Source organism: Chiloscyllium plagiosum, unplaced genomic scaffold (genome assembly GCF_037043375.1).
Source record: "Chiloscyllium plagiosum isolate Xiang-an unplaced genomic scaffold, Cpla_swu_hap1 HiC_scaffold_7, whole genome shotgun sequence".
NCBI lineage: Eukaryota > Metazoa > Chordata > Chondrichthyes > Orectolobiformes > Hemiscylliidae > Chiloscyllium > Chiloscyllium plagiosum.
The window spans coordinates 65,048,680-65,070,740 of record NW_028270145.1 but is presented as its reverse complement, the minus strand read 5'-3'; the positions used below and the strand labels follow the sequence as shown (position 1 = coordinate 65,070,740).

Here is a 22,061-nt window from a genome sequence, read left to right as displayed (position 1 = left end):
CATTCTCCCTAGCAAAACATCTCTACCAATTAATCCACTTGCTGACCAATCAGCATTCTCCTCTTCAGTATCAATATTGGTTTTCCCCTCAAATTGGTATTCTTGCAATTTATCCTGTTGACTGCAAGATGAGATGTGTTGATGTATTTTTCAGCAACACTTAAAACTAAAATTATTAGCCACTTGTAGCATTTATGCTGTTTCTCTAGCAATGTTGTTGAGGTTACTACAAGAGAGCAGGAGAGGATCCATGTAAATTTTGGTTACAATTTATTTAATGGATAATTTAAAAATAATAATAATTGGCTTGTAAGTTATTCATTTAGACTTTTTTGTTTTGGCAGGGATTAAATTGAGGAGACCTCCCTGGTACATTCCTGGTAAGTCATTTCTCACACAAAAATGGTCCTGGTTTGAATTGTACAGCTTTCTAGAAATGATTCTGATGTGTGGCCAGGTCAGACACAATCTAGCTTGATGTCTCTCTTGGCATTTAATTGTAATGTTTCAAACTAGTACATTGTCAATTATTCAACCAGGAGCACTGTTTATCTCCTTATACCAACTTAGAGTAGGCTATGATTGGAAATCCAAACTATCAAAGATACCACACTTCTGCAAGGCAATGAGACAAAATCCAGAAGTTATTCCCAATTTATTTACAGGTTTACCCTAACTAATAGTTAGGAATGGCAGAATGAATGAAATGAAACTCGCGTAAAAATAATACAACTTTGTGTGATCTCACGTAAAATGTATTTGTATCCATCAAAGAAAAAAAACTCAACTCTTAACATTTGAGAGCCATCTGGTATTGTTTCAGGTTCTGAACTGTCAACATTTTCCTGTGCACTTTTTCTTCAGACGGCGAGAGTATTCATGGGCCCACGGTTGTTATTGATGGTAATGAATATTGGTTTGTGAACAACACCAGGTTAACTTACCAAGAAGCTGATCTATATTGTTCAAGGAATGAGAGCAAATTGGCTTCCATAACATCCAGACCTGCAATAAAAATGATCAAGACACATCTACTAAAGGTGAGTTTTACCTTCTTTATCAAGGTTTTTGTCTGTATATTGGCATTACTAATGACCAAAAGTATTTCTTCTGATGTAGCCTCAGTACATATTGATGTCTCAAGGGATAATTTTAATGACTTGGTAATGCTGCCAGGGTGTGTCTAGTGTTTCATTTATAATTTAGTTCTTGTGTGCAACCAGTATTTTTAACGCCATCTTTCTAAATAAAATGTGCTGCCACATGTGACGATTCCTGCACATTACCTTGTAAGCTGCTGCATCACTGTGCACATATGCAATGTAATGGGAAATTTGGATGAACCATGTGGTGAGTGTGGAGCATCTTATCCAGTGTGCATTGCCAGCAATTAGGCTTTGCATTATGAGCACAAAGTCCGCAAATTATATTATCAAGATATATTTTCATAAGTGATGACCATTTTCTTTTTGGGAAATCTGATCACAACTTGCTCCCCAGAGCCATGAAACCAAGAGTTAAACCATCATCCAGAATCTCTCACTAGACAGGAATAAGGTAGTAACTTTCACTTCCACTATGAGATATATTGAAATACAAATTATATATTTGAATATATAATTACAAGTATATGCAAATGATATGTTTGCAAGAATTTTCTTAATAAAATTTAAAATCTATTAAAACTAAAAAATCTATTTAAGACAAATTAATAAAATATAGTCAGTTCTTGTGCAACACCATATTATAGAAGAATCACGTTTTAGAAAGAGCGCTTAAGGTGTTGGCTCTGTAATCACATTACAGCCAACACTCATTTTAAAAGTTGGCACTATGGAAACAGCATCCCCAATTCATCAAGCGTGTTACAGCAAATTCATGTTGATGAAAGGCACATTGTAACAGAACAACTTGTACTGAAGTTAAAAGGGTATCCAAGGTTTTGTATTTGTGAATATCACAGATGTGCAATGGTGAGTCTTCAAGATAATGTAAATTTTTATCTAAGCACCTAATATTGTTGCTATTAACAGTCCTTGGCATTCTGATGTAGAATATGTCTGCCAATAATACTGCACTTTCTAAAACGACTCTTTTTAAAGCACCCAGGAGAAAGCAATTCATAATGCTCAAGCCAATAAGCACACGAGGATTGAGATTTCCACAATTAATCTTTCCACTCTAAAAATAAAAATTGTCGCCTAATTGCTTTGCATAACTGGCCTGGAAAAATGGCCATCTGCTGATGAGGGCAAGTTGCACTTGAGGTCATCAGATCAGATTAGGAATAAAAGTTAAGATTCTGAGCCAACACATAAAGAGAGAAGCTTCCCCATGAGCACAAAAATATCCAATTTAGATACAACAGATGACCAGACTCTGACTCATACATTTGACTTCCTGTTAGAGGAAAGAATACCTGAGTGTGAGTAGTTCTATTTGGCAGAGAGAACTAAAATTGCAAGATGTTAATGCATGAAAATTAGAAATTGACTTTTCCTCTCTACAGCACTTTCCTTCGTTGCTAAAGTGGTGGGTAAAGGCCATCAATTACAATATGATGAACAGTCCATTGTAAGTACTGCATATAATTGTTTAAAATTTTCAATTTGTTAATGTAATTTCTAATCACTTCATCTACATTCACAATGTGATTGACATTGAAGAATATATGTTTCTGTGGCATAGACTTTTCCAAACATTCAATGGAAACTGTCACTATTCTGTAAACTATTATATTTTTGTGGGTATTCAATCCAAATACAAATTGTTTGTTTGTTTGTTTATTTTGCATTGATACTGCAGCATGACTACATTCTAATACTGGCAGTTTAATTGTAGAAATACATCATTTATTCCATTATTTAATGGCCTAGTATAGTATTTTACTATAGAAGAGTCCACTTTCACTTTCAGGGTCAGTTCAACCCCCAGTAGATAATTTCAAGATCTATTCACCAATCCATCATGATCTAAATAAAAATAATTAGGATAAAGAAAATTGGACAGTTTTCATTCCTCATCATTGATGGAAGTAAATATATGGATGTGATTTGTGGATTTAGTCTGATCACACATGAAGCATTATAACTTTGGTGAGGTTAAAGTGTGCCTAACCCATCTTAGTTAGCATTGTTGTAAAGGGCAGTGTTAATGCCTAGCTACGTTTTTTTTTCATTGCTAACTGTATCCTTAATTCCATCTCCCCACTATTGTAATTTGTAACAACAAAAGACAAAAAGTGAAGTGGGGATACATTATAGATCGAATTTCCCCAGGGTGCTTCGCTGGTACTTTTCACCTCAGTCTGTGGATGACTGTACCATCCCAATTCCTTGAAGAGAAGGAACATCCTTAACACCTCAACAAACTATTGTTTCACTTAGCAGTGGTGTTATAGCTTGTGGTCAGTACACCTGAAGTATTATGCTCATGGTATCTTCACTGTATCATAACATGTGACCTGATGGTACAATGATTTCATACTCCATCCTACTTCAGATGACAACTTGAAACACAACACTCTACTGGAAGTATTCTCCTCTGTTGTAACCTACACTTAACATTAGCTCAGACACTATTATACCCAAGGCATGTAATCTTTGAAACAAATGTTTGCAATAAAATCTGTTGAATTCTTCAATACGATACCTATTTTCAGTTTCTTCTTTACAGTAAATAACGTAAGTATTGCTGCATCAGGTAAAACACCCTTTTGGCTACAAAATGACACCAACACCCTTCTTTGCACAATGGAATGTAGGTTTAAATATTTACCTGGAGAAGCACAGCAGGTCAGGCAGCATCTAGAGAACAGGAGAATCGACGTTTCGGGCATTAGCCCTTCTTCAGGAATGAGGAAAGTTTGTCCAGCAGGCTAAGATAAAAGATAGGGAGGAGGGACTTGGGGGAGGGGCGTCGGAAATGTGATAGGTGGAAAAAGGTCAAGGTGAGGGTGATAGGACAGATTGGGGTGGGGGCGGAGAGGTCGGGAAGAAGATTGCAGGTTAGGGAGGCGGTGCTGAATTTGATGGATTTGACTGAGACAGGCTGGGGGGAGGGGAAATGAGGAAACTGGTGAAATCCGAGTTCATCCCTTGTGGTTGGAGGGTTCCTAGCCGGAAGATGAGGCGTTCTTCCTCCAACCGTCGTTTCGCTGTGGTCTGATGATGGAGGAGTCCAAAGACCTGCATATCCTTGGTGGAGTGGGAGGGGGAATTGAAATGTTGAGCTACAGGGTGGTTGGGTTGGTTGGTCCGGGTGTCCCAGAGGTGTTCTCTGAAACGCTCCGCAAGTAGGCGGCCTGTCTCCCCAATATAGAGGATGCCACATCGGGTACAGAGGGTACATCGGGTTCCACACATATCATCTATTGCATCCTCTGTACCCGATGTGGCCTCCTCTATACTGGGGAGACAAGCCGCCTACTTGCGGAGCGTTTCAGAGAACACCTCTGGGACACCCGGACCAACCAACCCAACCACCCTGTAGCTCAACATTTCAATTCCCCCTCCCACTCCACCAAGGATATGCAGGTCTTTGGACTCCTCCATCGTCAGACCACAGCGAAACGACGGTTGGAGGAAGAACGCCTCATCTTCCGGCTAGGAACCCTCCAACCACAAGGGATGAACTCGGATTTCACCAGTTTCCTCATTTCCCCTCCCCCCAGCCTGTCTGTCAAATCCATCAAATTCAGCACCGCCTCCCTAACCTGCAATCTTCTTCCCGACCTCTCCGCCCCCACCCCAATCTGTCCTATCACCCTCACCTTGACCTTTTTCCACCTATCACATTTCCGACGCCCCTCCCCCAAGTCCCTCCTCCCTATCTTTTATCTTAGCCTGCTGGACAAACTTTCCTCATTCCTGAAGAAGGGCTAATGCCCGAAACGTCGATTCTCCTGTTCCCTAGATGCTGCCTGACCTGCTGTGCTTCTCCAGCAACACATTTCCATCTCTGATCTCCAGCATCTGCAGACCTCATTTTCTCTTTAAATATTTACCTGGCAATCACTGAGTACTGTGCTGGACCAGACCCTTCATGACAGTTGCAGTCATTTTCATGGATGAAGACCAAGTATTCACATGCTACAGCAATGTTTTAACTCTGGATGGATGACTCCACTTTTCAGTCAAGTCTGCACATAACATGCTAGCACCTTTGCATGATTTTCCTCCTACCTGGTTCTGCATCTCTGTTAGGTTTCTTATGGCTAAATCCTGAGTTTGGACATCTGTATGTTCAGCAGGAGCTCAGTAGCCCTTCCTCATTATCAGATATCTCCATTATTACCTTGTTTGTTAGTCTTGGGTGCCTGACTGTGATGTGCTCACCAGGTAGTGAGCAGAATCTAATGTAGAATGTGAACCCACTGAGGTGAATGGGTCTGTGCTGGTGGAGGGGGCAGATGAGTACTGAATGGTGTAGTCATCCTCCGAGATGGGAAGTAGAGCTGGGAGTTAGTCTTTCTGTCACCTTTTTCTTGGTTCTGGAGCCTGCCTGGAGAACATTTTAGAATTAGTATTTGCATTAGCTCAGGGTTAAGCACAATTCTCTTGCCCAAAGTTGAATGCGTTAATCCTACGTGTGCATCAGTCAATGTCTTTGATCTTTGCAAAGACATTGCTGCCTCCATTGATGCATTGTCGGCCATGGTCCCCCCCCCATGCAGGCTTAGCCAGAGTGGGTCATCTGAGGTAAGAGACCTTTTTCTCTAATTTTATCTTACTTCTGATGACAAACCAGAGCAGTGGGTGTTATCCCAAATGGTACCTAACCAAGTTGCAGATGACACAATCTGCACTTGGTAGATAGAATAAAATGTTGGAAAATGTGAGGTTATGCATTTTGGCAAGAAAAGAAAAAAGGAGCTGATTATTATTTAAATGGAGGAAGTGCAGAAAGGTACAGCTCAGGAATTTGCGAGTCCTTGTACATAAATCACAAAGTTGAGAGTGAACAAAGAAGGTAAATGGAATCTTAGCCTTTATTTCAAAGGGAATGGAGTATAAAAGTAAGGATGTCTTTCTAAAACGGGACAAGATACTGGTCAGACAACAGCTGAGGTACTGTGGACAGAGTTGATCTCCTTGTCTAAAGAAAGATATATTGACATTTGAAGGCAATCCAGAGAAGCTTAATTAGGTTGATCCTGTGTATAAGAGGGAATTTCTTATAGGAGGGACTGAATAGATTGGGCTTGTACTCATTGGAATTTAGAAGAATGAGAAACCGCCTATTGAAACATACAAAATTCTTTGGGGGCTTGAAAGGGTATATATGGAAAGGTTGTTACCCCATGTGGAAGAGTTTGGGCCAAAGGGTGTAATCTCTGAATAAGGAGTCACTAATTCTCTTCTGAGGGTAGTGGATCTGTAGAATTCTTCACCACAGATGGCTGTTGAGGCTGAGTCATTAAATATATTCAAGGTTGGGCTAGACAGATTTTTAATTTAAATCAGAATTGAGGGTTATAAGGAAAAAGCAGCAAAGTGAAGATTAAGATTATCCGATCAACCGTGACCTCATTCGATGGTGGATTATCCCATGTGGGCCGAATGACCTACTTTTCAGTTTTCTGATCTATGGCATGCTAAGCTAGTAAATATTCTAGACCAAGACTATCCTGCAGTAAGCATGAAGTGGCTCTCTCACTCAGTCCATTTTCAGGCTTGCTTTACTAACTCCTGTGTGATGTCACTCTGTAATCCCACATTTATATTCTGTTCTGCTTTTGAGTGCCAGCTTTTAGGGTGAGCTAAGTATCACTTGTGCTTACAATTAGCAGCAAATTGGTCATCCTCTTCCTGCACTTGGTCCAGGGCTGCTGACATGAGCTGTCACCTATGTTCAGGGTGCCTTGGTCAGACAGGAAAGCCTGTTGCTGTCTTTCCAGGAAGAACAGGATCTGGAGGATAATGAGGTATTGATACATCACTAAATTGCAAGGCCATCCTGTTGCGGTGTGACTGCCCTGAGGGGGGGGAAAAAATGACCAGAATCAAACACAACAGATATCCAGTCAGGGTCCTGTTTTCCGGGAAATGCTTTTTCAATATGGCTCCTAGATCTTCTACACTGTAAAGTAACAATGACCTTGTCAATTTGATGTCTACCTCTGACACATCACGCCATGCTCCTCGTGTGCCTATTGCATTAGCTGACCATTAGATAATCTAATGAAAAACACCCTACAGCCTGCAAGTGAAAGCAACTCTCACTTCAAGTCCTGATGCCAAAATTCTACTCTCGAACAGAAGAATCTGCACCAAGATGGAAAATTATGTGAACATACAGAGCTAAAAATTGGTATCCATTTTGCTGCTGACTAAGATAGAAATCGTCAGTCCAACTGGTTTTTTTCGGTTTCATCACTCTCGCCTGACTATGTTAAATCAACCTGCGGTCCATTAACTCTCATAAAATCCCTGTAGAGCAGAGAGAGGCCATTTGATCCAGCAAGTCTGCACTGACCCTCTGAAGAGCATCCCATCCATGCCCACTGCCCTTCCCTTTCCCTGTAGACCTGCGTTTCCTATGGCTTATCCTCCCTGCCTGCACATCTCTGGACACTATGCACAATTTAGCATGGCCAATTCATCAAACTTGCTCACCTTTAGACTGAGAGGAAACCAGACTACCCGGTGGACACCCATGCAGAGACAGCAAGAATGTGCAAACTGCACAAGAGTTGCTCATGATTACAATCAAATGCAAGTCCCTGGCACTCAGAGGCAACAGTGCTAACCACTAAGTGTCCATGCCCTCTAAATTTATTTCATCCACAAGACCCACTTCCCATTCTGGTTCCAGTACTTCCTGATGTTGTAATGGTTCCTTTTTCTTAGTAGAGTTCCCATTCATTTTGAAACTACCACTGCTGCTACACAATTCCACAAAAATAAATGCATTTAAACTCTTGTTCCTCTCATAGCCCTTTTCTCTCAAACTACCTTTTCTTATTTAAATGTTGTATGTGTTATTACCTCAGATTTGTGACCAACTTTCTGACAATGCTCTGTTCAAATCTCTGAGGTAGTGGGAGTACTGTCGTCTGAAGGTCATGGATTCCATCCCCTCTTTGCCCACAATATTCTGTCTTGAATATTTTAGCTTCTCAATCCCTGTCTGTCTTAAACTGACTTTTCAACCCTAATTCCTCTCCTTTTTCTAAGACTGTTAACTCCCTTCAATAACATGGTGTACCCCTATGACTGCTTTAGCCTATCTGGCAATATCTTGCCTTTCAGTCAGTGGTATTTAGATTCTCTTATTGGAGATGGGCAATGGCTGGAATGTTACATCTTGTCAGTTATCTTGATCCTGCTTCATATGGTCATGGACTTCTTCTTCAGTGGTCAGTGCTTGAAATGAGAGTTTGAGATCTTGCCAACCAGTCGGCACACAGTGTTGATTTTCTACAGGAGGGCAAATGTTATTGAGGAAATTGTATGCCTTACTGGGCAGTGCCAATTCTCCCATTTAATATAAATGTCTTCCAGTACCAGTCATGCCACAGAATCCTGGCCACTGTTAGTAATGCAGTGGGATCTGCTGTAATGATTGCCATGGAATCTCAGATATAGGTGAGTGTGAGCAAGGTGAGAGCTACAGCAGGGAAATCAGAAGCCTGGGCAATGGGGTGGTCTTGTGCTGGGTCTCTTTCAGGCTGAGGATGATTGAGCAAACTAACTTCAAGACAGAAGAAGAAGAAATATTTAACTTTGTTTCATCAAATAATTTACATATTGTATTGCACTGTAACTGATGTTTTATATTTTTCCTTTTTAGTTTTGGTCCCTATTATATTTATGATCGATTTCACTCCTTCCATAACCGATATAGAGATTGTTGGTTTATAACTCCTTATGTCCGGTGGATTGGTAAGTAATTTGTATATTGCATGTTTATTGTAATTTGTTATAGATTAATTATGATCCTATATCCATAAAATTAATGGGATAGTATTAGCATGGATGCAAAATTGGCTCAAGGACAGGACATTAGCAAATGGTCGATCCTCAGATTGAGGGAATTATAATGTGGTGTTCCCTGGGAGTCACTGTTCTGACCACTAGTATTTATGCATTGTGTACTTGACTGTACAGAACATAATTTCAAAGTTTGCCAATTACATGAAACTCTGGAATGTAAACAACAACAAGAAACATATTACCGTTCAGGTTCCTGTTAGTGACGGATAACATCTAAGCACCCAGCAATTAAGTGGTAAAGTTACACCAGAAGATTTTAAGATTTTTAACAGAAACTTTTAATTATTGTGGACATACAATAAATGCTATTCCATATCTTATTACTGCATCTACATGCCAGCTTTATCCCATCACAAAGTGTGATTTAAGTTTTGGAGTCTTCCCTATTTCCTCTTCTAAATCCTATCCCCAAAGGGAATTGAATAAACATTTGTTTTTTTTTTAAAAAAAGAAAAGAGATGGGTAGATAAACTTGTTTAAAAAATGGTCTCATGATGGAAGTTGCTGACAAGCCCGGCATTTGAACATGCAAATTATTCTCAATTGAGTGGTTTGCTTGGCTGTTTCAAGGCAGTTAAGAGTCAATCACATTGCCTTGGATCTGGACTCACATGTAAGCCAGACTCGGTAAAGTTGGTAGATTTCTCTTCCCTGGAAGGGGTTGGTGAACCAGACAGGGTTTTCCATCAAGGCTCCCGTCTATGGGAGCAACAGTAATTATACCCATATTTACAAGGCCCTCCCGCTCCCCAGACCGCCATGTACGGCCCTCCTGGCTATACAAAGGCCCTAATCAATACCGCCAACAGATCCATCTCTATATAATTTAGAAAAAGCTGCCATGTCTTGTAGAATCGCTCCGTTCCATGGTGTGCCATACTTGTCAGGTAATCTTGAGGGACTAGCTCCATCACAAGTCTATGCCACCCTGCAAGACCTGGAGGTTTTTCTGATATCCAGTTCACTAGGATGTTCTTCCTTGCACAGTGCGTCAGGATATTAAACAACCTCTTCCTGTGCTCCTTCAGAGAGGGAAGATTTGGTAGTCCCAAGAGGAGGGACACCAGACCCCCCCCCCCCCCCCTCCCAACTTAACCTTCCAGAATCCTCTCCAGCTCATTTACAATGGCCACCCAGTATCCACAGATCTTGTAACCGGACCAGAAACAATATATAAGGGTGCCAATACTGTTTTTACATTTGGGACATTTCAGGGATAATCCTTTCTTAAACGTTGCTAACCTCTCTGGTGCCATATGGGCCCTGTGGAGAATCTTCATTTGCATTGCTTGTGCTCTGTTGCATATTGAAATTGTCTTTACATTTCCCCCATATATCCTCCCACGTTTCTGATGAAATTTCTTCCCCTAACCCCTGATTCCAAATCTCATGAAGTCTCTCCCTATCCCCCAAGGCATTATCACTTTGCAGATGGTATATGGTACTAACTGAGAGAGCGCCCCCACATCCGAGCACTCTACGTTTTATATCTGGCTTGTAGGGCTAAGTCAGGAGCATGGTTTTCTTCTGTATATAATCCCTAACTTGGAAATATCTGGAAAAGGTCCTTTTTAGGATTCCGTATTTCTGACCTCCTTGCCTAAAAGACATCAAGACCACCCCCTCAAACAGGTCTCCCAGACAAGAGATTCCTTTATCCTGGATTAGAGTGGTGCTGGAAAAGCACATCAGTTCAGGCAGCATCCGAGGAGCAGGAAAACCAACGTTTCGGGCAAAAGCCCTTCATCAGGAATAAAGGCAGAGTGTCTGCAGGGTGGGGAGATAAATGAGAGGAGCCTAGCTGATTCCTTTATCCTCCCAAGCCAGAGTCCATTGACCCCGGCCTAAATCCTGGGGCTCCCATTATCTGGGTAAACGGCAAAGTCTTTAAACAAATTGCCCTTACCCTGCATCATCCTCCATTCTTTTACGTATTTATGATAACTGGACTTTTACAGTGCTCAACTGCCAACCTCATCTTATCCATAAAAGTGAGTGGAGTGGCGAAGTGTCCTACAAGGCCTCCACATCAAGCCATATCGCTTTTGGGTCACTGTGTAGCCATTTGCCTACATTTAACATCAGGGCGTCTATTTGATATTTCTTCAAATCCAGGAGGTACACACCTTCCACCACCTTCCCCACCACCACCACCACCATGAACCCCCACCCCCCCCCCCCCCCCACCCCACCGTGCAATATCCTGCAGAAGCTGCAGCTTGGTAAGTTTAAGTAACGGATGACTATCCAAGCCATCTCTCAAACCTCTGCAATGCCTTTTTGGGTATTAATAGCGGGAGCATCCTCAGGATATAGCAGCCAAGGGAGAACATTCATTTCAATCAAACAGCTGCACAAAGTTACCTCTGTACAGATACCGGAAGCGAGGGGTAATAAAAATTCCCAGATAAAGAAAACCTTTCTGTGACCATGTAAAGGGAAATTCCATTCTGCCTTCCAGCTTTGGTACCTCCACCAACTCCCCCCAACAGGCATGACTTCCAATTTTGTAAAATTTATCCTGTATCCTGAAAAACTACCGAATAATTTAATTTTTTGTATAAACCGGGGTATGGATTTTTCAGGATTGGCTAAAACTAAAAGGACATCGGCTGCATAGACAGTGATTTTATGTTCCCCAGCTCCCACTTCCAGTTCCATTATTTCAAGGTCTTTTCGGATAGCCCCCGCCAGTGGCTCAAATACCAAGATGAACAGTAGCAGCGACAGGGGACACTCATGTTGTCTGCCCCTTCCCACACCAAAATTGCTCGATTTAACCCATTCATGATAATCGCTGCCTTAGGGTCTTTAGATAACACTACCACCCACCTGGCGAAGGCCCCTCCTAGACTAAATCCATCTAGAGCAGCAAAGAGGTACGACCATTCCACCCGATCAAAAGCCGTTTCTGTATCAAGGGAGACCACCAAACCCGGAATCGCTCCCTGCTGACATATTTGCACTGTGCTCAGTACCCATCGAATATTATTCAAGGAGCTGCAGCCCTTGATTTAAAAACCCGTCCGATCCTCTTTTATAATAATGAGCAGCACCTTCTCCAGTCTCTGAGCCAACACCTTTGATAAAATTTTAAAATCTATGTTCAACAGCCAGATGGGTCTGTATAATGCGCAATCCTCTGGGTCTTTCCCTTCCTTTTAAGATAAGGGAAATATTAGCCTCCCTTAGACAGGGCAGAAGACAGTACTGTCTATACGAATGACTATACATCCCCAGCAGTGGTTCAGCCAACGTGTGTATAAACTCCTTGTAAAATTCACTCTGGAATCCATCTGGACCAGGTGCCTTACCACCTCCTGTACTTTTAGAGGTGCGTTTTAAAAGGGAGGCCCGATCTGCATTTATAGCAGGCAGGTCCAAGTTTTCCAAAAAGGATTCCATTCTCTCATTTCCATCCCCACATCCCTCCAACAGATATAACTCTTTATAAAACTCTCAGAAACTGGCATTGATCTTCCTCAGTTCACGAGTGACAGCTGTCTCCCTGATAGACACAATGCACTGTGGAGCACTTTCCTTCCAAGCCAGATAAGCCAGGAATCTACCTGACTTATCCCCATATTCAAGCAGCGTTTGCTTTGCAAAGGAGATTCCTCTCCTCGCCACTTGTGTGAGTACTGAGTCCAGAGCAGCCCAGAGAGTCTTGACCCTTTGTAATTTGACCACAGATGATTAGATTAGATTAGCTTCCCAACATTGTGGAAACAGGCCCTTCGGACCAACTAGATCTGGTGTAATATGTTGACTCAGCTGCCTTCAACCGGACCTCGAGCATCTGCTGCTGCTCTCCTTTCTATTTCATACTCTGCAACGATTCTTAATCATTCCCCTTAAGAACGCTTTGGTGGTCTCCCCGAGCACTGGTGGATTGCTGGCCATACCCCCATTGATGTCCCAAAATGCCCTGAACTCCCTTGTGATATACTGAACAAAGTGATCAGTTTTTGCTGAAAGATGATAAATGTGCCACTGCCGTGTGCTTACTCCATTACTGTTGGTCTTAATATCTAAATATACTCACATTGTCCGAAATAGTTATGCTCCCAATTCTGCAGGCATTCACCAAATCGAAACAAACCGACCGAACAAAGAACATATCAATCATATCAATTCTTGTGTGGCACTTGTGCAGGTTGGAGTAGAAGGTAAAGTTTCCCCCCCCACCATTCGGGAGGAGGCACATCCACTCGTCCCATCTCCTCGCATAAGTCCACCAACTGTCTAGACTCTGCCAAGATGTACCCAACAGCCCTGTTGGCATCGTGTCTACACCAGGGTTCATGCGACAATTAAAGCTTTCTCCTATAATCATATGACTCCCCCCAAGAGCCATTAACTTAGAAACTGCATCAACTAAAAATTTGAGAGGGTGCACCGGGGGACAGTAGACGTTCAGGATGCCATTCTTTACTTTTCTCTGTGTATTAGTGCCTTGAGAATGACGAACCGTCCATATTCATCCTTGATTTGATCTGTCACCCGAAATGGGAGGTTCTTTCATACCAGTATGGCCACCCCTCTGCTTTTGGAGTTAAGAGGAAAAGAATACCCTATTGTATCCTCCCTGCTGTAACTTCAGCAAACCAGAGCTTGTGAAACCCATGATGTTTTAGATAGTCACAGAGATCTATAGCTCAGAATAAAAGGCCATTTGACTCATTGTGTCCATGCCAGTTGAAAGCAACTACCTATTTTAATCCTATTTTCTAGCACCCTGGCATTACAACTGCATATTCACATACTTCTGAAATGGTAGCGAGAGAAGGTTTATTTGTGAATGGAACAATCTGTTTAAGGACTGGTGGTTTTAACATTCTAAGAATGAACTTATGGCTTTTCCATTATGGAAAAAAGTAGCTTACATTTGCCTTTCAGGAGATCACAAAGTGCATCACTATCATTTTAATGTTTAATCAGTTTGCAGCGCATTTGTGATTTTGTGTGGTTTCCAATCAGTAACACCATTTTGCCAAGATGTCAGGAGAAAACTTTATTCTTTGAATAGTGTCATTGATTTTTTTTTTGCATCTATTGGAGAGAACCGATAGAGTATCAGTATAGTCTCCTCTAAAGACAGAACCTTTCACAATTGAGCACAGCACTGAACTATTAGCCTAAATTGTATGCTTGTGCCTGGAGTGGGGTTTCTGTCTTTAAAAAGATTTTCATCACTGACCTGTGGTTGACATTAAGAAAATCAGTTTACATATTGTGAAATGACATGTCCCCACACAAATCAATGTGTTGGTGTGGAATTTCACAATGGGATGTGGTAATTGTAACTCACAAAAACATGAAACACTGAATCACTTAACCTTAATCCATTGACGACAAATGATATTCCTGATTAATGTCAATGTCTGTCTGTTGAAAGACTGTAATGTAATATTGAAGTAACAAATTGGTGGTTTGCAAATTCGTGAGATTTACTACTGTTACAGAATTATGGTTGTATTGCTTCAATTTTGTTTTTACCTTGCAGAACACCATGAGTTTGTGGACTGCGCCAGACCTCTTCCCTTCATTTGTCAAAAATTAAATATATCATCGTTAGAGCCATGGTCTCCAGAAGCCAATGTGTCAGGTACTCCATGTACTGGTGATTGGATCCCCTTTGGAGATAATGTAAGAGAAAAGAAACTTGCTTCTATTTGTCATTGTCAGCACAATAACATCATAAAATTGGAAATATTTGTAAGAAGTTGGGATGAGGTCTTTAGATGGAATTCTTGTCAGTTGGAAAAGATAATGAAAGATGACAATCCTCTTATTGAGTCTTGAGTTCCAAAGCTAATTAAGGGTGAGGATAATTATTTTGCTTAGTGATATTAATCCATCCAGAATAATCATTCCATTACCTCCATTCCATGTGTCAACTTTCTTCACAATAGTGCAATTTTCAGGAAGGTGAGATTGAATTTGTTTGCTATCAGTTTGAATCCGTGGTCTGTCTTGTTCCACTTTTGAAAGTTTGAGGTAATTTTCTAGATTTAACTTGTCCATACTGTTCAGTCTTTTATACATGAACAAAACAACTTCCCTGGCATCTCCTTAAAAAGCCCAGGTTGTTCTGGTCTGATTATCTGACAGAGGTTTTAATGAGGTAAGATCACCCTGTGGCTGCGTCCTGCACTACTTCCAGTAGTTGAACGAACATATTAACAGGGCAGGGTTCAAGCAGGTACTGGTTGACCTTTGCAAAGATGGCATCAGCCACTCCATTAGTGGGACAGCACACAAACTCCTATTTGCTTGGCACTTCTGACATAAGATGTCAGAAGATGTTATGCGAGTTATGAAGCAAAATTTGATCTAGAGACATTAGGATGAAAAGCTTAATCAAAATAATTTTTACTGAATGTTGTTAATGGAGGAAAGCGGGATAGACACAGGCAGTGAGGTTTAGCAAGGGAATTCCAGAGCTTGGAGATATTACCAGTCACGGTTCAGTTAAAATCAGGGGTACATAGGAGTTTAGAATCTGACCAGCAAAGGTATCTGAGAAGTTTGTGACTGCCGATATTTGAGGGAATAAATGGTGAGACGCCATGGAGAGATTTGAAAACAAGGATATGACTTTTAAGATCAAAATAAAACACAACGGATGCCGGAGATCTGAAACAAATAAACTGAAATTGCTGGAGAAGCTCAGCAGCTCTGGCAGCATCTGTGGAGAGAAAATAGAGTTAATGTTGAGTCGAGTGACTCTTTGTTAGAATTTTGGACTTGGATTTGTGGTTGGAAGTTTGTTTTGGGATCAAAAATAATACTGAAGTTGTAAACAGTTTGGTTCAGCCTTGAAAGAGATTTTGGAAATGAGGTTGTAGTTTGCAGGGACAAAAGTGTCAGTAGTTTGGTTTCCTGAAGAGAGGGTTGATGATGGTCGGATTTAAAGGAGAAAGACCACCTGAAGGAAGAACTCTTAACATCATCTAATATAAAGATGAGAAAGGGGAGTTTCATGGTCAACAATTTTTAAGAGGAAAATATGGTGTACAGAGCAGGAGGAGAAGATTCTTCTGGCCAAAGTGATAGGAATGGAGAGAGACAAGAGAGAAACTAGAGAAAGATGCAAGGTCATGGATAGGGTAAGAGTATCTGGAGGAGGTTTGGCCCAGTGGAGTAGTTGAAGGGAAGAAAATTGATTGGATCATCTCATCCTTGCTGACGAAGGTCTGTGGGTTTGTTGTATGTTGTTGGAGGTGAAAGGTACTGAAGAGATGTTTAATAAGGTGACTTATATTGGAAAAAGGAACCTGGATTTCCTTTGCAGAATGAAATATTTGGCCGTATGCTGTTAGTTTCAGGGTCCAGTGCTTATTTTTGATGAATTCTGTTAAGCATCACATACTTTCTTTACTTTTTTTGAACTTAATTTCTCATCAATATCCTTAGTCATCCAGGGTACTCTTCTTTGGCATTAAATAGATAAACAATGTACAAATTTAACATAACAATGAAAGTTCTTTGGTTTGTGAAAGGAGGAAAAGGTTTACCTGTTAAGAGGCACTATAATGAATAATTTTAGGAAGGTCTAAAATCAGCAGTATAGTGAGAGACAAATGAAAGGTCCTAAAAAGGCTGGCATTACTTCAGGTAGTTAAGTCACCAGGCCCAGACAGGATATGTTCTGGATTGCTGACAGAGGGATGGAAGTAGATATACAGAGCCGTTGACAGAAATTGTTTAGGCCTCGCTGAACACAGGATTAGTCTCAGGGAATTGGAGGATTGCAAATATGACGCTTCTGCTTTTAAAAAAAGGTGGGCAAAAGATAACCCAGGAAACTCAGACCTGTCAGCTTCACAACCATACTGGGAAAGCTAAAGGAGGCCATAATGCGGGGTAAGGTAAATCTACACTTTTAGACAAAAATAAGTTAATACTAGACAGTCAACATGGCCTTATCAAGGGCTGGTCAATCTATCAAATTTAATTGAGTTCTTTGACAAGGTGACACAGGCAGCAGATGAGGGTTATAGATTTGTATATTTGGATTTTCAGAAAGCACTTGGTATGGTGCCACATGGCAGGTTGGTTGGCAAATTAGAAATATTTGGGATTGATGGGTCCTTGACAGCATGGGTTAGAATTTGGCTAAAAGATAGGCAACATAAGGTATAAGTCAGCATTTCTCAGATTGGAGATGAGTTGGAAGTGGTGCTCCCCAGGGATCAGTGTTGCAATCCTTGCTTTTTCTAATGTATTAAAATGATTTGAAGATGGATATTGAGGGCAAGATCTCTAAGTTTGCAGAAGATAAGGTTACAAGAAGAGTGAATTGTGAGGATAAAGCTGAGTGACTTCAAAGGGGCACTGACAAGTTGACCAAATGGGCAGACAGCGGACACACAAATTTCAATATGTGGAAATGTGAGGTAATGCATTTTGGAAGAACAAACTTGGAGAAACAGTGCATGCTGAGCGGTACAACTTTGAAGGGAGTATAGGAGCAGAGGAATTCACTGGCATAAATCTCTAAAAGTTTTTAGACCAGTTGAAACCGTTGTTGAGAAGCTTATAGAATATAAAGGCAATGGAATGCTGCTACACCTTTACAAATCATTAGTCAGGCCATATTTGGAGTATTGTGTTCACTTCTGGGCCCCTTATTTAAGAAAGATGTTAAAACCCTGCAGAGAGTTCAAAGGAGATTTACTAGAATGATATGAGGAATGAGAGATTTTTAGAGACAAAGAAAAATTAGAAATTCGAGCAGAGAAGTCTAAGAGGTGACCTCACTGAGGTATTCAAGAATATTCTGTTTCCACTGTTTTGGTACATCAGTTAACTAGGGGTCACAATTTCAAGATTTTCAGCAAGACAACTAGGAGTGAGGTGAGGAGATTCTTCTGTATTCGGTTGTTAGGATTTGGAATGTGCTGCCTGAGCCAGTGGTAGAGTCAGATTACATAGGACATTTCAAAAGAGAGCGAGATATATGAAAATGGGGAATTTAGAAGGCTATGGAAAAAGTTACTAAGGAAAGAAGCATCCTTTCCTTATGCTTCCTTATTCCAGCCTGAGCACCTCTCCTCCATTTGAGATACTCTTACAGATTTCTATTGCTATGATTATTCCAATAAGCATTATATATCTCCTCCTTTACTTTTATTTTTACTTACCTTTTCATCAATATCCTTAGTCATCCAGGCTACTCTTCTTTCAAGAGTCAGTACAACAAAATGGGTCAAATGGCCTCCTTCCGTACTGTAAAATCTATGATTCTGTGTTTCAATCAGATTCCTATTAGGCATAATATTTGCTACATTTATTAAAAACAATAGATTGTAGAACAAGTTCAGTTATTTCTCAAAAGTGTAAAATTAGAATATCCCCTCCCAAAACATACAATGTAAATAGGGCGTAATGGTATGTCAAGTACAAGTAGTAGTAAGTACTTTGATATGAATCATATTCCATCTGTTTCAGTGCTATAACTTTGTTAAAACGAATGCTTTGCCATGGGAGGCTGGAAATCGATTCTGTCAGAGCCTAGGTGGGAACTTGCTGACTATCGCCAATTCTGTGGAACAAGGTATGTTATTTGATCAAGACTATAGGAGGCTATAAAGATCACTTTTATTTTCTGTATTTTTGATTGTGTCCTAAAATGGAAAGAAAGACTGTTTTAAATCCAAGGATTGTGGAAGGAATTGCTGCACTTTTGAAACTCATTGTTTATGGTGTTTACATGGCTGTTTGTTCAAGCATGCTGTGGGTGGCATGGGAGCACAGTGGTTAGCACTGCTGCCTCACAGTGCCAGAGACCCGGGTTCAATTCCCGCTCAGGCGATTGACTGTGGATTTTGCACATTCTCCCTGTGTCTGCGTGGGTGCCCCAGTTTCCTCCCACTGTCCAAAAATGTGCAGGTTAGGTGAATTAGCCATGTTAAATTGCACTTCGTGTTCGGTGAAGGGGAATGGGTCTGGGCGGGTGTGCTTCGGCGGGTCGGTGTGGACTTGTTGGGCCGAAGGGCCTGTTTCCACACTAAGTAATCTCATCTAATCACTCGGGAAAATGCCTGTAGATAGCACAGCACTGGGGTGTACATGCAGAGTGGGATTTAGCTGACAACCAGTAGCCAATTAGTTTGTGCAATTGTGACCAGTCATTGATTCCTGAGATTATCAGTCTGATGACAACTCTTTGGTTCCCAGACAGCTGAGCAGCTTGTGGATGTGAATGCTACAGGAGAAGTCTTTTTTAGCTGCCTTTGATCCATTTCACACTCATGTTATCGCGCTCAATGTTTGCAGTTTTTAAAAAAAACCTGAAGTAAGCTGTTGCTTCTAACCAATAATCAATTTACTTAGTGCACCCATTACCCTGGGCCTCCTGAAAAAGAGTGAAAGAACCTGGGAAAGATGGATGAAGAACAGAGTGCAGGCAAGCCAAAAGGAACATCTTAATAAGCCTTGTGGACTCGTGCTATCAAACAGTGCTTCCCAGCCTTTATCCCATCAACTTTTTTCTGGTTTGTCTGTCTTTGTAGGGATTTTAAAAAGGGGCCAAGAGTAGAACCATATTTTGATAAATCTTGGTGTTTACTTGTGATTAGAATTTACTTATTTGTAATAAATAGATTTCTCATTAAGTACATGAACCTGGTCAGTCTTTTCCGTTAAACTTGACTCGACAGATGGCTAAATTGAGGATTGTGCATATTTTATTAGATCATTAACTTTTGTGATGACCCCAGGGGGAGCAGGGCTTGAGAATCAGAGCATTTTCCCATGTGGATCATGACAACTCTTAGAATCATCCATTTTAGGAGCAGGGATTACAGCTTGCATGACCGTTTTGGACATTGTTAATGTTTCTGAGCTTATATATTTATTGAAGTAGCTTCCCAGGATATTAAAAACAACAGGTTTAATGCTTAGTTTAATTTTTATTCAGTTTATAAAACTCCGGAATGTGAAGTGTGAGGTTTGTGTTGTGGTCCGAATATACAGTCAGAAATGGTCTGCAGGTAATATTACTGAGGAGTACCAGATGCACACCCATTTTGTCATGTGGACTTGTGGACAAAGCAACTTAGGATCTTGTAGGAGTGAAACCTAACATTTGGTCATAGAATCTTAGAGATGTATAGTACAGAAACTGACCCTTTGGTCCAATTCGTCCATGCCAAACAGGTGTTCTATTTCTGTGACAATGTCGATCATATTAATGTAACATTTTGGGTAACATGGAGTAAATTATATCATCATAGCTAAAAGAGACATTTCCAGTTAGACCAGGAAGTCATTTTCCTCCAAATCACAAACAGGCCTGTAGTTTCCTATGCATAAAGTAGGTGGTGGCAGCAATCTTCATAATGAGCATGCAGCATTGTACTTGCCTGTGCATACAAAATAGAAGGGAGCTATGTGGATTTGATTTGACTCCTCCAGCAATACATAGTGAGCAACGATGTGAGATCTTCACACTTGGCTTTAAGTATTCTGTTAGTACAACAGAAGAACTGTAGGTTTAAGGGCCCTTCTTGTGATAATCTTCAACAAGAAAGAATGCTTCAGTGAATAGTAAAAGCAGCTCCGAGCTGGTGAGAGACATGCTGTAACAGGACAGTTAGCAAGTCCAAACACATGCAGATTCATTGTGTGGGAATGGTCTAGAAATGGAGTTCACCAGCAATTGAACAAATGTTGGAGTGAAGCTAAAATCCCTACAGGACAACAGAAACATTGCTAAAAGTGCAATAATCCAGGTTGGAAAAGCAAGAAGTGAAGAAATGATGTATAGCTCAGATGGAGTATTATTGTTATAGCAAATGTGTGCCACAAAGCACAGCTAATGAACTAAAAGAGCCAATAAAGAAATATTAATCTGAAGCCATTGACCTACAGAAAGAGGTGGGAATAATTTACTTAATTGTAAGGAGCATGAATCTTTGAGTAAAATTGTTTAAAGTGGGAATTATTGATTATGGCTGCAAACAGGATTCATACAGTGAATTTGCTAAAAAGGTAGGAATCCTTCACTTAAGTCATAATACAGAGGTCCTCCAGTATAACAGTAAAAGCAGAACTGCTATTCCTACAAAACACATCTTTCAGGCATGCAGACATAATCTTACCAGGAACATTTAATTTCAGGGATGCCAAAAGAAAACACATTTGGTGTCTTGGAGAGAACAATTTTTGACATTTTAGAATGGTAGAGTTTCCAAATTAGCGACTAAATTAGGAGGTTAGTCAACAGGATTTAATAGGAGAATTCAACACCCAAGGGATTCCATTAATGACCTTTAAAGATTAGAGGAGAAATGTGATTATGGTGACTTCACATCAGTATTTATAAGAGGCAATATTGTCGAAATTGCTGTTGAGTTATCAGGTTTCTTATAATACAAGAAAGTCCTGACTCGAGAGAGCCATTCAGGTGATGAGTGAAACACAATTCCAGAAGCAGCTACCAAGATAGGAAACTGAAGTTGTACTGGATTGATGCACATTTTCCTCTGCAATCAGCATTGAAAAGTATTCCAACTGTAAAAGTAAGTAAGGTTTATGAGGAAGAATATAAGCAGTGAGCAAGCCAGTGAATAGCCTACCCCAATTGATGAACCTATAATTGATGCAACTTTGGATGCAACACAGGTTGGTGAACGATACCTGATGGATTAAATACTGACATTACGTGTGGAATTGACTTGGAAGAGACTGGTACGAGCAGAATATTTGTCTTCCTTATCTTCCCATGAAGAATCCTCAGTAATTATGATCATGATAGTGGCATTCCAGAAGTACTCCTCAAATAACAGAATAGAGGACATGATGAACATGTTGGTTTCTCTTGTAGTACAATTGCTGAGAGTAAAGAAGAGAATCCATCTGACAATTGAAATGAAGTATTTACATGCCACCACACAAATCCGCAGACAGATTGAGAATAAAAATCTGCTGACACATTGGATCGCACCTAAATTGGAAGGGGACTAATGTACTGACAGAGAAATTTGCTAGAACTGCTTGGGAGGATTTAAACCAGTAAAGGTGAGGGGGAGGGACCCAGGGAGATAGTGAGGAAAG

At 40.6% G+C, this 22,061-nt stretch overlaps 1 protein-coding gene across 1 annotated transcript in view; it reads left to right on the top strand.

Moving 5' to 3' along the window:
* ly75 (lymphocyte antigen 75) overlaps positions 1-22,061 on the top strand; it is a 141,801-nt gene that overhangs the window by 80,993 nt on the left and 38,747 nt on the right. The window contains exons 17-22 of the mRNA XM_087988567.1: positions 345-380; positions 865-1,040; positions 2,510-2,574; positions 8,794-8,885; positions 14,503-14,645; positions 18,453-18,558. Of these exons, the coding sequence (XP_087844693.1) occupies positions 345-380; positions 865-1,040; positions 2,510-2,574; positions 8,794-8,885; positions 14,503-14,645; positions 18,453-18,558 (618 nt within the window). The remainder of the gene's footprint in view (positions 1-344; positions 381-864; positions 1,041-2,509; positions 2,575-8,793; positions 8,886-14,502; positions 14,646-18,452; positions 18,559-22,061) is intronic.